The 14,703-nt window shown below is 43.2% G+C and overlaps 1 protein-coding gene across 1 annotated transcript in view; it reads left to right on the forward strand.

The window, feature by feature from the left end:
* Window positions 1–1,739: 1,739 nt before the first annotated feature.
* The window catches only part of hcn4 (hyperpolarization activated cyclic nucleotide-gated potassium channel 4), a 93,824-nt gene continuing 80,860 nt past the window's right edge, over window positions 1,740–14,703 (forward strand). Inside the window, exon 1 of the mRNA XM_034112451.1 lies at window positions 1,740–2,446. Coding sequence (XP_033968342.1) covers window positions 1,740–2,446 — 707 coding nt within the window. The remainder of the gene's footprint in view (window positions 2,447–14,703) is intronic.

Raw genomic sequence — 14,703 nt, forward strand, 5'->3', positions numbered from 1 at the left:
CATATTTTGAAAATCCTTAGGATCCTCAGGTGTACTCTCATGTTCCGAATAACCCAGCTTCCCCCAAATTTCTTTTTGGTGTCTACGCTGGGATCCTGAGTCGTGGCTGAACCTGAGTGAGTCCTGATCTGAGTCCTGGACTTCGAGTCGTGGCTGAACCTGTCACTGTGGTCCTGCCTGACTCTCATCATACTACTTCCCTGATGGCTCCCACAGGATTGTTGACATCCTCATGGATTTGGTCTATGTTGTAAATGAATTATCTCTTCGATTTACACACGGCATCTATTGCACGTCTGTCCGTCCTGGGAGAGGGATCCCTCCTCTGTTGCTCTCCCTGAGGTTTCTCCCATGTTCCCCATGTGGGTTTTCTCTGGAAGTTTTTCCTTGTACGATGTGAGGGTCTAAGGACAGAGGGTGTCGTATTGTGATATTCTGTGCAAACTGTGAAGTCCACTGAGACAAATGTAACATTTGTGATATTGGGCTATATAAATAAACATTAATTCATATACCTTTTATAATAATTGTATATATTATCATTTTTTACCAGAGACTCATCTTTCTAATTTAAATGTTTTTCTACAATATATGTAATTTTTTGCAAGGCAAATGATGGCCATTACAATGAATTTATGTTTATATTACACAATTGGGTAAAATATGGCGTTATTTAAGTCGTACTTTCAGGGAAATCTAACAAACTAAATATTTGCAGGATATATCATTGAATAGTTTTGTGTTTGTTGAGAAGAACAATATTTAAAATGTCTGAATATATTACTTTATATATTTTGTTGTTAAATGTTAAAGAAATGTTAAAGATACTCAATGGGTTAATAAAATAACATTTATATGTATACATGTAGCTTTGATATACATTGCCATTTGAAAAGGGACTTGGCAGTTCTGTATGGGAGCCAGTCGATAAAACACCTTTTGCCAAATTGAGCATATTCCAGCTCCAACTGTATTTGTGTGCGCAATTTACGCAGTGAATCAGACTGAAAATAGTGCTGGGAAAACGGGCTACTTCCAAGTGAAGTCCACAGCATGGCTGAACAATGGCTTTGCACTGACTACAGCCTTAACTTAAGAGAGCGTTTTAAGAATGGGAAGAGCATTCCCCTTTAAACAAGGTGGGCTGAGCTTATTTGCAGTTCTCGCTCCTATGGCAACCCAATAGATCAGCATCATGAATATTCACAATTTGCCAAAACGCACCATGACTATGGATCAGTGATGTCAGCGGTCCCTGGAATGCTCTACTGTATTTTGCATGATTGTGTCGCGTTGTTTGATGTCAGCTGGAGAAAGATGTCTGGTGAAAAGAGCATCCTTCGTCGTGCATGACCTTTCCCTCGTCTCCATATCACCGTCCGTCTGCACGTCCCTCACATGTCACGCTAAGGTGACTTTCAAGCAGTTTTTTCCACTTTTGCGCACAATGTCGGAACGGCACAAAGATCGAGGACGCAGTGGCCAAGCGGACCACCCGGGTTGTGCGTGAGGACATATGCAAACTGTCTGGTAGTCTTATTATGATAAAGTGTGTCCCTTATCTGTTTCAGTAGAGCCACGGCGGTCCATGTCATGTGTAGCAGGCTTTCAGGGATACAGATTAGCTCCAGACTTAACGCTCTCACAAACAGATCGCGGAGGCTGGTGGAAACAACCGTTACTATACAGCCTAACAATCTGGATTTATTTCATTTTCTCCACTTAGTCTCAATGTCATAATGGAAAGGCTGCACTCCTCCATGCGTAAAAGGCTCTATAGTTTGCCACAGCACATTGGACAAAAAGCATCTATAATGGGGGAAGGAGAAGACGCAGACAAGGACACCCGGAGGAAGAGTCTCAGGATGAAGCCTCTGCTGTCACCGTCGCCGACCTCTGGAGGAAGCTGCAAAGGCATCGGGGAGACCAAAAGTGGGGAGACTGTGATCATGGAGACGGACATAGGGAGACCGATGAAGACCAGCTCAAATGGAGATTGTCGGAGATTTCGAGGCAGCCTCTCTTCCATCACAAGTCGCCATGTGCACGACTCTGACTCGGCGGAGGAGAGGCGCCTCATCACCGAGGGGGATGTCACCCCGAGCGAGGAGAGCCCGCCCGGAGCCATCGGTGATGGGCCGCCGGATCAAGGCGCGCAAGGGGCCAGCGGTGGCGGTGGCGGCGGCGGTGGCGGTGGTGGTACGCAAAAAGATCCACCAGAACAGCAGTCAGGGTTTATAAAGTTGGATGGCATTGATCAAATTCTGCCGGACGACGAGAGATTATTTCAAGCAGGGTTCATGCACAGACAGTTAGGGGCAATGCTTCAACCAGGGGTCAACAAGTTCTCCCTGAGGATGTTTGGAAGTGAGAAGGCGGTGGAACGAGAACAAGAGCGGGTTAAATCCGCCGGATTTTGGATAATTCACCCATACAGTGATTTCAGGTAAAGCAATACACTCCCCAAACAACACAAGGTTTAAATTGAAGCATCACGTAAAATCATTGTCTTTCCCACTCAAAGTATTTTTCTCACAGTGTATATATTTTATAAAGGCAGAGCAGCCTATTCATTGTTTTATTCAGCTTCATGGCACTTTCATTACTTATTTACCCCATTTATTTTAAAATATGACATTTGACCAAAGCCATATTTATAATTCATTTGCTTTACTGCTATTTAAATATACTTACAATTTAATAAGGATATTCATAGGCAGTAAACAAATTACATTAGCTTCAGGATATGGTCCTATTATTCAGGAGGCCTGTATACAATGTGTTGTGTTAAAGAACAACACACAGAAAACACAACCTTTTCTTATTAGGCCAATTTACCTATCTGGGCAGATGCTCCAAATGGATGCATAATTGAAGCCCGTTAGTGGTTTCTTATTTATTTGAGGAAGCTTGTGCACAGGAGACATTATTCATCATTGATTATATCTAGGCCTCCACTTAACATTGTTTTCTCAGGCTTACCTTGATTTTATTCTTCTTCTTATGCATTGTATTATAATATATATCCGTTTAGCCTTAATTATGAGTAATTGTTAAAGTTTTGAGCAGTTTTGGAAAGAACAACACATTGTAAGTCTGCATTGTTGCCAACTGAAAGTCCACATGTCCTCTTCACAGATTCCTCTCTGCTGTATGTGCCCTTGAGTTTGTTATTGGCCATATACATTTGATTTATGGCCACATGGAGTCTCTTAACAGCGAAGCCCTTGTTTTGGCTTTAAGAATGATTACAATATGCTTTTAAACAATTGGTGAAATTCATTTTGTTTGATTAAAGTGATCTCAGAAGATTACTTTAGTTCTAGTGAGCTGTTTGTGCACACCTTGCCAAACATATGATTGTAGCTTGAACTACAAAGTTTACATATACTATTACACAAGTGAGTATACAATCTTATTAGATGGGCCTCATATAATATGATTTGAATAAAAAGTGCTCACTCACTTCCTTTAATCTATCGAATTAAATTAGGTTTGAAAAAATACATCTATTTCGTATTGTATAGGTAATGGAGCTTATTTTTGTTTGAATTGAACTAATTTGCTCTGGTTTAATAATTCAGGTGAAACACTTTCATTTCAAGCTGTGTCAGCCTTCGCATTTAGTTCATGCACCTCTCATGTAAATCATGTTGAGACATCTGTGTTGCTGTAAAATGATATTGAGCAAGACTGTCACCGTTCCACTTACTGTACTGTATGTCTCCTTGTCTGTGACATTGAATGTTGTCTAGTCTGGTGTTTGATTGGCTAGGATGGCGTAATGGCATGTTATAACTAAATGTACACCACTGTGTGAATAACAAGATATCTGACTTTGAGAGAAATGTGAGTTTTGAGTGTGAGTTGCTTACACACTCGGCGTCAGAGAAAAACCCCAAGACTTAGAATAAAAAAGAGATTCTTCTGCCAGTTCAGTAAAGAAAGACCTGCAGTGTCTTTCTGATATCTCGATGTGTTATTAAGAATGTTATATTAATGGCTGATTCCTCCGTCAGATGTCATGATGTAGTTTTTCTTGTGCATTTGAGAAGAAAATGCTATTTTGTATAAAATGTAAGCCACCTTAGATCTTTGATTCAGATGGACCTCAGAATTTGACCCAGGTGGCCAACACTGTTGTTAAAGTGTTGCCAGTGGTGATTGTGATTTTGCATTTCGAAATCTAGTGTCTGCTCACGCCAAACCGTTCTTAAGCATACTGTTATCTGGGAACTATTTACAGATGTACTATCACACTACACTGATTAAGACAGGTCATCGTCAGGAAGTGAGACATGGATTAGACAGTTTGCCATTTGTGTTTTGCTCCTCCCAGCTGGTTGTGTTTCCACTGACCCCCTCTGCTCTCTTACTCCCTGTGTTAAATGTCATGAGGAAGGGTGATTTGGGGCTTGGGGAGACTGTCCTGAAACTGAAAGGTCAGAGATTTGGCACCAGTCATCAGTTTTGAGCAAGATGCTGAAACAGAGGTGATATACTAGTGAAATAGATGGACACGTGACTCTCTCTCTCTCTCTGTGAGAGTGTCCAAAATAAATAGATAAATGCAAATGCAATGAGACAGAAGTGCTCTAAAAAATGAGGTTAGCCACCCACTTGTTCGGGGGCTGAGGGTAGATACTATATCTCACCGTAATTAAACATTGTGCTGGTCTGAGATCAGTTTGCTTGTTCTTCAATCACTCAGAGCTATGATTACATAATCACTCAACACTACAATTAAAACCACAGATGTGTCAATCAGCAGAGGAAAAGCTTTGAACCTGTGCTTCGGCTAATTGTGTATGGAATGATGATTCTTTATCTGTGACTCACTTTGAATCACCAATGGATTAAAGGTTAATAAGTGAAGGAACATCAACCATTTCATCAGTATTGGTCTGCTTCAAATTATATTGGAAGCCCATTTACTCAGAACAGAAGTACACCATGTAATTGAGTTAAGACGGCGTGTTGAGATGAGTTAGTATTTTATTTGTAATGAACTCAGGATAACATGATAGTTGGATGCCTAATTCCGCCAAAATCAGGATCAGAGACAGGACAAGATGGCTATAATTAAAGCACACCAGGAGATGAGGGGGACCTTTTAATGGGTCCGCAGAAGAGAAGGGTCTCTGTGACTAAAAGTTTTTTTTCCCATGTCTGCATCAAAGCCTGGCCCTATAATCTCAAATTAGAGTGTCACAAGGAATCACATAGTCATCACTGCATCCGAATTGAGCAAAATCTCCTCTTGTCAAGTGTTGTATAACGCTAAGAAGCAAGGGAGGAGCAATATCTTGCAAGGGGAAAAGATGGATTAAAAATGGCATCATAATCCAATCTACAGCCTCATTTCCAGATCCAAAACTGAACAGCCTTCTTCCACTCTGAACAAGCGACTCCCAGTGTGCAGATGTGGTCACCAGAGAGTGACATCCTCAACTGGAAAAACAGAGACAAGTAGTCCAACAGAATCAATTATAAGAAGTATTTTAAATTAGAAAGATTGTGTAGCCCTTGAGCATGCTGACCATAACATATCTATGGGGGTTTGAAAGGACTGTTACTGCCCCTCATCCTGCTCCTCTCCGGATGCTTCTTTTGCATATCTGCTTTGCTACTTGTCACCGTCTTGAAAATGTGACTTTGTTGTTTGAATGCTGCTGTATCTTACTATGCGGAGACCTTTTGATGCCGCATGCCCTTGGTCGTAAATAGAGATTGAGATTAAAGTCATACAATGCTTATTGCCCCTTTTGAAGATAATAGAATATTCCAGTGCTTCATTGACAAAATGATACCTTTCTCACACAATGGGTCCTCGTTCTGTGCGTGATGAAAACCAGGTGATCATTTATTTTCTTAACTGTTTGCATAAGGCCCTTTTGAGTGGATTCTATCAATGCAGCAGCATTGTGCAGAGTTCTAGACAGATGATGCGGCGCAATATCACAACGCAGCCCTCTGCTCGTCAAGAGCCTTTTAATTATCTTGTGATTCGGAGCCCAGAGGACACATCTGTTTGAAGTCTTCCACTTTTTCCTGGAGAGATGGCCAACAAGGTGTCGCACATGAGAACTTTTGCACTTAAGGATCTAATAATCCCCCATTGTTCCCCTTTGGAACCACGTTGTCAACACTATCAAAGAGAGGGGGGGGGGGGGTCAACTGTCCTGCAGTTTCTGTCAATCAGTTCAATCCCTTTGCAACCGTCGGGCGAATCCCTCCATCCCCTCTCCACTTTTTCAACAGCCTTTTATTACTCCAGTTCTGTTTCCCAGAAGACACTTACCTAGACAGTGGCAAAAATAGATCCTCAGAAAAGACAAGTTACAACTTCAGTTATTTTTTGCAGACAATATACCAAAGGAAAGTAGAGCAGATGTAGTCACTGATGTGCACATAAAGCTGTGATATCGTTAAAGGAAAGTACACTTTAGGCAAATTGATGACTACATGGATTTGTGCAATGTGTTGCCTATTGCAATCATTTACCAGTCTCTTACTTCCTTGCTACAGTTACTCATAGCCCTTTTAATGTCCTCCATTAGTGCAAATTGTTACGGTGGAGCGAAGGAAGCAGGTAGGACCCAAATGCAGATTAAAGTGAAAAGAATTCCTTTATTTCAAGGCTATATATATATATACACACACATACATACACAGGCAGAACAGCACACTCACCGAGGACAAGCCAAATCACAAGACGAACCGACATTGAACACTGGGAGACAGGGGAATTTAAACACAGGTGGGAACAATCAGGGGTGGGGCCAACACTGATGAGCACAGGAGACACACAAGGAGTGACAGGTGAAAACAATCAGACAACTAGACACACCAGGGAAACTAACGACGGGAGGAAAAACACAGGGAAAAGGACCAGACAATATACAAGGAGGAAAATACCCATAACCAGACATACAAAACTACAAACGTGACAAAACATGAGAATCCTGACAGAACCCCCCCCCTCAAGGGACGGATTCCAGACGTCCCTAAAAAAAAAAAAAAAAAAAACTCCACAAAAGTCCAAAACCTCAAGCAGGGTGGGTGGAGGGGGTCTGGAGGACGGGACTGAACTGACCGCCCAGGGGCACGGCAGAGGACCAGGAAGGGGTCTCGGGTGGACGGCCCGGGGGCAAGGCAGAGGACCAGGAAGGGGTCTCGGGCGGACGGCCCGGGGGTAAGGCAGAGTCCAAAAAGGGGGATTCGGGCGGACGACCCGGGGGCAAGGCAGAGGACCAGGAACGGGTCTCGGGCGGACGGCCCGGGGGTAAGGTAGAAGCCGAGAAGGTGGACTCGGGCAGACGGCCCGGGGGCAAGACAGAGTCCAAGGTGGGGGTTATGGAGGGGCGAAGGCCACCGCGGCCGGGAAAGTCAGGGGGCCGGGCTCGAGGGCGAAGGCCGTGACTCTCAGGGGCCAGGGATCGAGGGTGAAGGCCGTGGCTCTCAGGGGACCGGGATTGAGGGTGAAGACTCCGGCTCTCAGAGGGCCGGGCTCGAGGGCGAAGACCGGACAGCTCCGGAGGCCGGGCAGGAACCGGAGGTCGGGCAGGAAAGCGCTGATGGGACAGCTCCGGAGACCGGGCAGGACCCGGTGTCGGCCGGACAGAAACCGGAGCCGGTCGGACAGGCTTCGGCAGGATCCCCCACGGAAGTGGACCAGGAGTTGGCAGGAACCCCGGCGAGACAGGTGATGGACATGGGGCTGGCAGGGCCCCCGGTAGAACCTCCAACGGCACAGGATATAGGGTTGGCAGGACCCCCGGCAGGGGAGTAGACGGCGGGACCTCCAACGACACAGGACACAGGGTTGGCAGGACCCCCGGCAGAAGAGTAGTCTGCGGGACCTCCAACGGGACAGGACATAGGGTTGGCAGGACCCCCGGCAGGGGAGTAGACGGCGGGACCTCCAACGAGAAAGGAGAAGGAGCTGGCAGGCCCCCCGGCAGGGGAGTGGACGGCGGGACCTCCAACAGGACAGGACATGGAGCTGGCAGGACCCCCGGCAGGAGAGTAGACGGCGGGACCTCCAACGGGACAGGACAAAGGGTTGGCAGGACCCCCGGCAGGAGAGTAGTCGGCGGGGCCTCCAACGGGACAGACATACGATTGGCAGGACCTCCGGCAGAGGAGTAGTCGACGGAGCCCCCAACGGGACAGGACCCGGAGTAGGGACCCGAGAGGAGACTCGAGAGGAGACTCGAGAGGGGAACCAAGGGGGAACTCGAGAGGGGACTCGATAGGAGACTCGAGAGGAGACTCGAGAGGGGAACCAAGGGGGAACTCGAGAGGGGACTCGAGAGGGGACTCGAGAGGAGACTCGAGAGGGGAACTAGAGAAGGGAACTCGAGAGGGGACTCGCGAGGGGAACTAGAGGAGGGACGAGAAGAGGGACGAGAGGAGGGACTAAAGGAGGGACTAAAGGAGGGACTAGAGCAGGGACTAAAGGAGGGACTAGAGCAGGGACTAGAGCAGGGACTAGAGGAGGGAACTGGAGAGGGGACTCGAGGAGGGACTAGAGAGGGGACCTAGAGGAGGGACGAGAGGAGGGACTAGAGCAGGGACTAAAGGAGGGACTAAAGGAGGGACTAAAGGAGGGACTAGAGGAGGGAACTCGAGAGGGGACTCCAGAGGGGACTCCAGAGGAAACTGGAGAGGAAACTGGAGAGGGGACTGTGGCAGCTGGGGCCGGAAACCTGGCTGTAAGGTCCGGAGCGGAAGCCTGGACCCTGGCTGTGTAAGCCAGGTAATCCAGTATGGACGCAAAGCTGCGTGGGCCGGTACTGGAGCATTGAGGCATGGCTGCGAGCTTGGCTTTGCGCCTCCTTCTCTTAGCAGCCGCCTGTGGCATCAAAAAAGCTGAATCCGCTGGGTCCATCTTTGGGTCGGTTCGTAATGTTACGGTGGAGCGAAGGAAGCAGGTAGGACCCAAATGCAGATTAAAGTGAAAAGAATTCCTTTATTTCAAGGCTATATATATATATATATATATATATATATATATATATACACAGGCAGAACAGAACACTCACCGAGGACAAGCCAAATCACAAGACGAACCGACATTGAACACTGGGAGACAGGGGAATTTAAACACAGGGTAACTAGACACAGGTGGGAACAATCAGGGGTGGGGCCAACACTGATGAGCACAGGAGACACACAAGGAGTGACAGGTGAAAACAATCAGACAACTAGACACACCAGGGAAACTAACGACGGGAGGAAAAACACAGGGAAAAGGACCAGACAATATACAAGGAGGAAAATACCCATAACCAGACATACAAAACTACAAACGTGACAAAACATGAGAATCCTGACACAAATAGAAAAACTAAATATGACAGCTTCTCATAGTGTTGACACGTTTGCACATATGTAGGCTATGTCTCCAAAGACTAAAATGAAAAGCCCAGTGTACTTGAAAAGAACAACTAGAAGCCAATCTGGATATACTGCATACATTGTCCCATTGTATCCTTACTGCTTACTATTAAGCATTAGCAGCCATTACCATTTGTAGGCTTTGTGTTGAGTTTACAGTACTCTTACTGTACCAGAGTAAGGGCGTGTCTGTCTGTGTCTATTATGTTTGTTAGCGTATTGGATCAGATTAAATAACAGCATTCTCTATCTCAGTTAGGTTGATACGGTTGATTTGAGAGTATGTTTTCCTATTGATTTGTTTGGGTCTCGTGGGACCTCCAGGTTGCGTTCAGTGGATTTATTGAAAAATGAGATGGAGAAACATGCACGGCTGCAATGAACGGTGATACCCGTTTTGCGGCGGTGAAAGGAGTAATAGTCTGGGTGAGAGTTGTACAAAGGTCAAGGTGAGGTTGTGGCGATGCAGCAGAGGAATGTAAAGCCTGGATATTTAGAGCCTTTCTAAACCGTTTTGACAGGCTTTCAGTGAAGATAGACCTCATGATGAAATTGCAAGATTAAAAACGTTTAATGTACGGAAGCATGAAGTGAGTTCAGACTGCCCTTATCGAGTATTGCTGTGTCTCAGTTTGGATACTGCCCTTAGTACACTGCATGTTCACTGTGAACACTTTTTTTGAATGTTGACTGTTTAAAACAACAAGTCCTCCAACTCTTACGACCAAATGGGTCGATTGTTTAAGCCCTTATTACGACTATGTCGTTTGTTCAAGCGCTTAATACGTCCTATATTTACGTTTTAAAGTGTTCGCCCTCTTGTGCTCCCGTTGAATGCAAAAGTTACAGATGGTCGATTATTCACAAATAACCCTCTCTGTAAAATCCTAAATTGTAGGATAGTTTGGCCATTAAAACGCGTTATGATTAGATTTCTAGCGAGAAGTGTATATTGTACTTTTAGAATCCACGTCCAGTCGATATATGTAGGATCTATAGTTTGATAGATATTACGAAGATGATTTGAGGTTTCGTCAGGAGAACGTGTATATGCGGCAAGCTTCCATGTAAAGTTACGGGTTGAAAACAGTATTTCCGGTCTCGCCGTTTTCATAATAAAACCAATGATCAAATGATTTAACAGTGATATCTGCACTACTCATCCACTAAAAAAACATCAGTTTATCCTTGTTAATTATATGACATTTATTGGTTTAAATTGTGTACAATGCTTTTGTGTTTTTCCCATAGGTTTTTCTCTTTCGATTCTGAGAGACACCTTTCTTTTGTCAGAGGTTTTGATAGGCTAAAACATCGATTGTTTTAGCCGCAATGCATGTCGGGATATGGTGTTTATGCGATATGAAATCGGAAAAACTTTTTTTGAAAATAAAATAATACTTTATTCCGAGTGTTCTTGCTTTTCTCTTTGAAAGTTATCACATAACGGCATTGTAATACACGGTTCGGCTGCATTACATATTACATATCTGCCGTAGATATTTATTTATAGAGCCCTGATCAAAAGACCTTTTGACAAACTGTAAGTAATGCCGCCAAAACTGAATACGTGACGTGGACCATAAATATATTAGTAATTAAACAACATCTTCCATTTATTTTCACACAATACGTCTCCTAGCAGTATCAACACTAATTCGGCTGACTTTTATATTTCATCCAACTGTATTTTCCTTTACCGTTCTGTTTTAATTTCACAATAAAGTTAATAGTCGTATTATGTTTGATATTATTATGTTTTATTAACTACACCACTGGTTTTTTAACCCGCACCGCCTAGTGGTTAAAGCACGTTATTGAATTTTGTTGTTGAATACGTTTTATTTATTGAAAACATTTAAATATTAAGAGTAGCCTACATACAAAATTGGGGGAAAGTAGAAGGAATGATAGAAATATAGAATAGAAAATATTAAGAAGATACTGTAGTGATCTCTACAATAAAACAGTTTAGTGCAGGATGTTCTAAGATATTAACAGGAGGAGGTGCAAAACAGACAAACTAATAAGGCTTTATTTAAACATTAAAGATTACTTTAAGTTAAGGTCTTATTTTGAATAAGAAAAAAACGTTGGGGTTATCCACAGATAAATATGAAGTCTGACAAAGTACTTAACGTCTAATATATTGCATAGTTTATTTTGGCAATTGACAATCACCTTCCCTGAATTTGACTCAGGTGTAACTAAAGTCTGATTTAAGGGTTGTTTATATTTCACATCATTAATCAGAATCTGGAAAGTAACTAAAATAAATGTAGTGGAGTAAAAATACCAGGTTAACCTCTGAATTGTAGTGGAGTAGAACAAAGTAGTATGCTGCTGTAACAAAAACATTTCCCAACTTGGGATCAATAAAGTATCTTATCTTAAGATGATCGATGGCTACTGCCATATTTGCTAAATGTGCATCTGAACCTTGACAAGTGCATGTTTCAGGCTTATCAATGAACAACAGGAGGGGTCACAGACATAAGACCAGCTGTTAAATAAAGCTCTTCTGACCTTAGCTGGCATGTGGGTATATTAATTCACCCATTTATTAATTATATGTTTTAAATTTGATAACATCACTGTGTTTGGTATCCCCTAAACCTCCAGGGTGTACACAGTTTAATACTGGCAACTTCTAATTGTGGGAAATACGAAAACGTGTTATAAAGAGACGTGCCATAGAACATGTTGCGAAACACACAATAGCCAGCATGTGTAGTTCTGGGGGGGGGCTGGAGCCGGGGGCTGGACCCGGGGGCTGGACCCGGGGGCTGGAGCCGGGGGCTGGACCCGTCCAATTCTAGTTTTGGATAGTCTGCCGTGGTTCCATTCCATTTCATAGAGCTGTTCGACGCTCAGCGTAGCCTTGTCGCACTGCCACTCCAACATCCAATCACAGGGCTTGATGACTAATCACCGGGTTTGTAAAGCAAGGTGGATGTTGTAGTCCCAAACGATAGCTGGGGATTCTGGGTAGTGTAGTGTCTAAACTCCGAAAAAACTATTTGTTTCTCTGAATCAAAGGTTAAAAACACAAAAGCATTGTACACAATTTAAACCAATCAATATTGTGTAATTAACAAGAGTAAACTGATGTTTTTTAGTGGATGAGTAATGCAGATATCACTGTGTAATCATTTGACGGTGAGGGGAATACTTCCGGTTTTATTATGAAAACTTCGAGACCGGAAAAACAGTTTTCACCCACGCTAACTTTACATGGAAGCGGCATACACGTTATCCTGGCGAGACCTCAAATCATCTTTGTAATATCTATCAAACTATAGATCCTACACATCGACTGGACGTGGATTCTAAGAGTACAATATACACTTCTCGCCAGAAATCGAATCAAAAAGCATTTTAATGGCCAAACTATTCCACAATTTAGGATTTTCCAGAGAGGGTTATTTGTGAATAAACGTCCCTCCGGAGCATTTGCAATGAACGGGCCGGGAGCATGTTGTTTCTTACACGACATACACTGTAAGAAACAACATACACTTTAAAACGTGTCTCTGGGTCGTAATAAGGGCATGAACAATCGGCCTATATGGTCGTTTTTTGTAGGAGGACAGGCTGATTCTGAAATTGTCTCTAATTGTACTTTGCTGATGTGCTCTCCCCGGAACTGACGATCGCCAATGTTTGTCAACTTCAAAGCGCGATGTTTGCCAAAAAGATTCAAGCAACGTATTTGTGGTACGAAATTAATAGAGATTGCTCAATAAGCCTTATAATATTAAGTCTAAAGGCACGTTACATATATAGTGAAACAAATATATGCCATTCGTTGAGTGCGAGAAATATCTCGCACTCAACTCTTTGATCATAATGAGTGCACCATCCCAGTTCTCAACATGTTGCCATGGTTTGCATCGAGACCCACTTATGCACTCAAAACAACAAGTATAAAGAAGTACACCTTTTGAGACATAGCATTTGTTCTTATTATACCGCTAATATGCATGGGAAGCAGGAGAAAAAAAGCTTTTTGATACTACATAGGATGAATGAAACTCTTTTCATTTCGGTCTGCATTAAATAACTCCTCCTTTAATTTAGTGAGGGTGAAACATGGGGATTACAGACGGTTTTGGCTGTGCCTGAAAGTGGGGTAATCAAAGGCTGCTGTGCTCTCCATGCATATTAGGAGCCAAGAGATTATTACAGTACAATTTATTTAATGGAGGGAGCCGAGGGATGATGTGCGTGGCCGGTGGGTGGAAGGTGGCCTGTCGTAGTGGCAGAATGATTGAACGGTGCTGCGTGACCTCGCCAGCACACTTGTGTGGGAGTGTGAAATCAGGACACGAGATAACAACTGTAAGAGAATGGCTTTTTTATTTGCATGTCAGTGTTTTCCCCCCTTCCTGAAATGTCATATAATTCAGCTTTACGTATTAGGTAGAGGGCTGAGGTTAACCTTGGCAAAGTGACGGTAATCTCGAGGTGAGATTATATTGATTGATTGGACATCATATACATTTTGAAAATGGGAAAGCCTGCTGGAAGCATTTTCTGTTAAATGCCGTCACCCTGCTGGCATGATGTATTTTAGTCACCTGACAAATGTAATGTTGCGTGTCCTTCCCGCACCACAATCCTCCGCACTGCAACATCAATTTATAATCTCTCCAGGTGGATACACAGCACTAGTCAGCCCAGAGTTTTTTTTCCTCTTTTAACACATTTCAGGGTCCAATTTATATCTCTTGCCACTGGACAGATGTGATTGTTGTCCCAGTGACCAGAGGTACACATGTCAGTTTCACTTATCTTAACACTTCAAGGTGTAGGATGAGGGAAGAAATGAATATATTTAAACAAATGATCACCATTAAGTAAAGTCAAGCCCTGTTTGTGACATTCAAATTACCTTTTTGTATTCTTGTTCATACATTAAGCTACTGGTAATGCTATTGCATTATTTAAGCAATGGAATAGAAAAGAGATATTGGTAAAAAAACTTTTTTTTCTCCATACAATGGACTGATACGTCCTTGTTGACTTCCTCTGTCTATTTGGTTCATGCATGGGAGGAAACCGGTTACAGTTAGATGTGTGGGCATTGTGACACCTAATACACTTAATATATAAATAGTGCAAAAAGGCTTACGGCTAATTATAACTCTGTAGAATTAAACACTGAAATTCCCTGTAATGCTTCTTTGCCTGTGGCACAGTGACAATTGCATTTCCATCCATATAGTAGCTGTGGTTATAAATCTAATTTTACATATTTAGTTTGAATTTAAATATGACATTTGACAAGTAATCAGCGCT

Source organism: Pseudochaenichthys georgianus, chromosome 3 (genome assembly GCF_902827115.2).
Source record: "Pseudochaenichthys georgianus chromosome 3, fPseGeo1.2, whole genome shotgun sequence".
NCBI classification, from domain to species: domain Eukaryota; kingdom Metazoa; phylum Chordata; class Actinopteri; order Perciformes; family Channichthyidae; genus Pseudochaenichthys; species Pseudochaenichthys georgianus.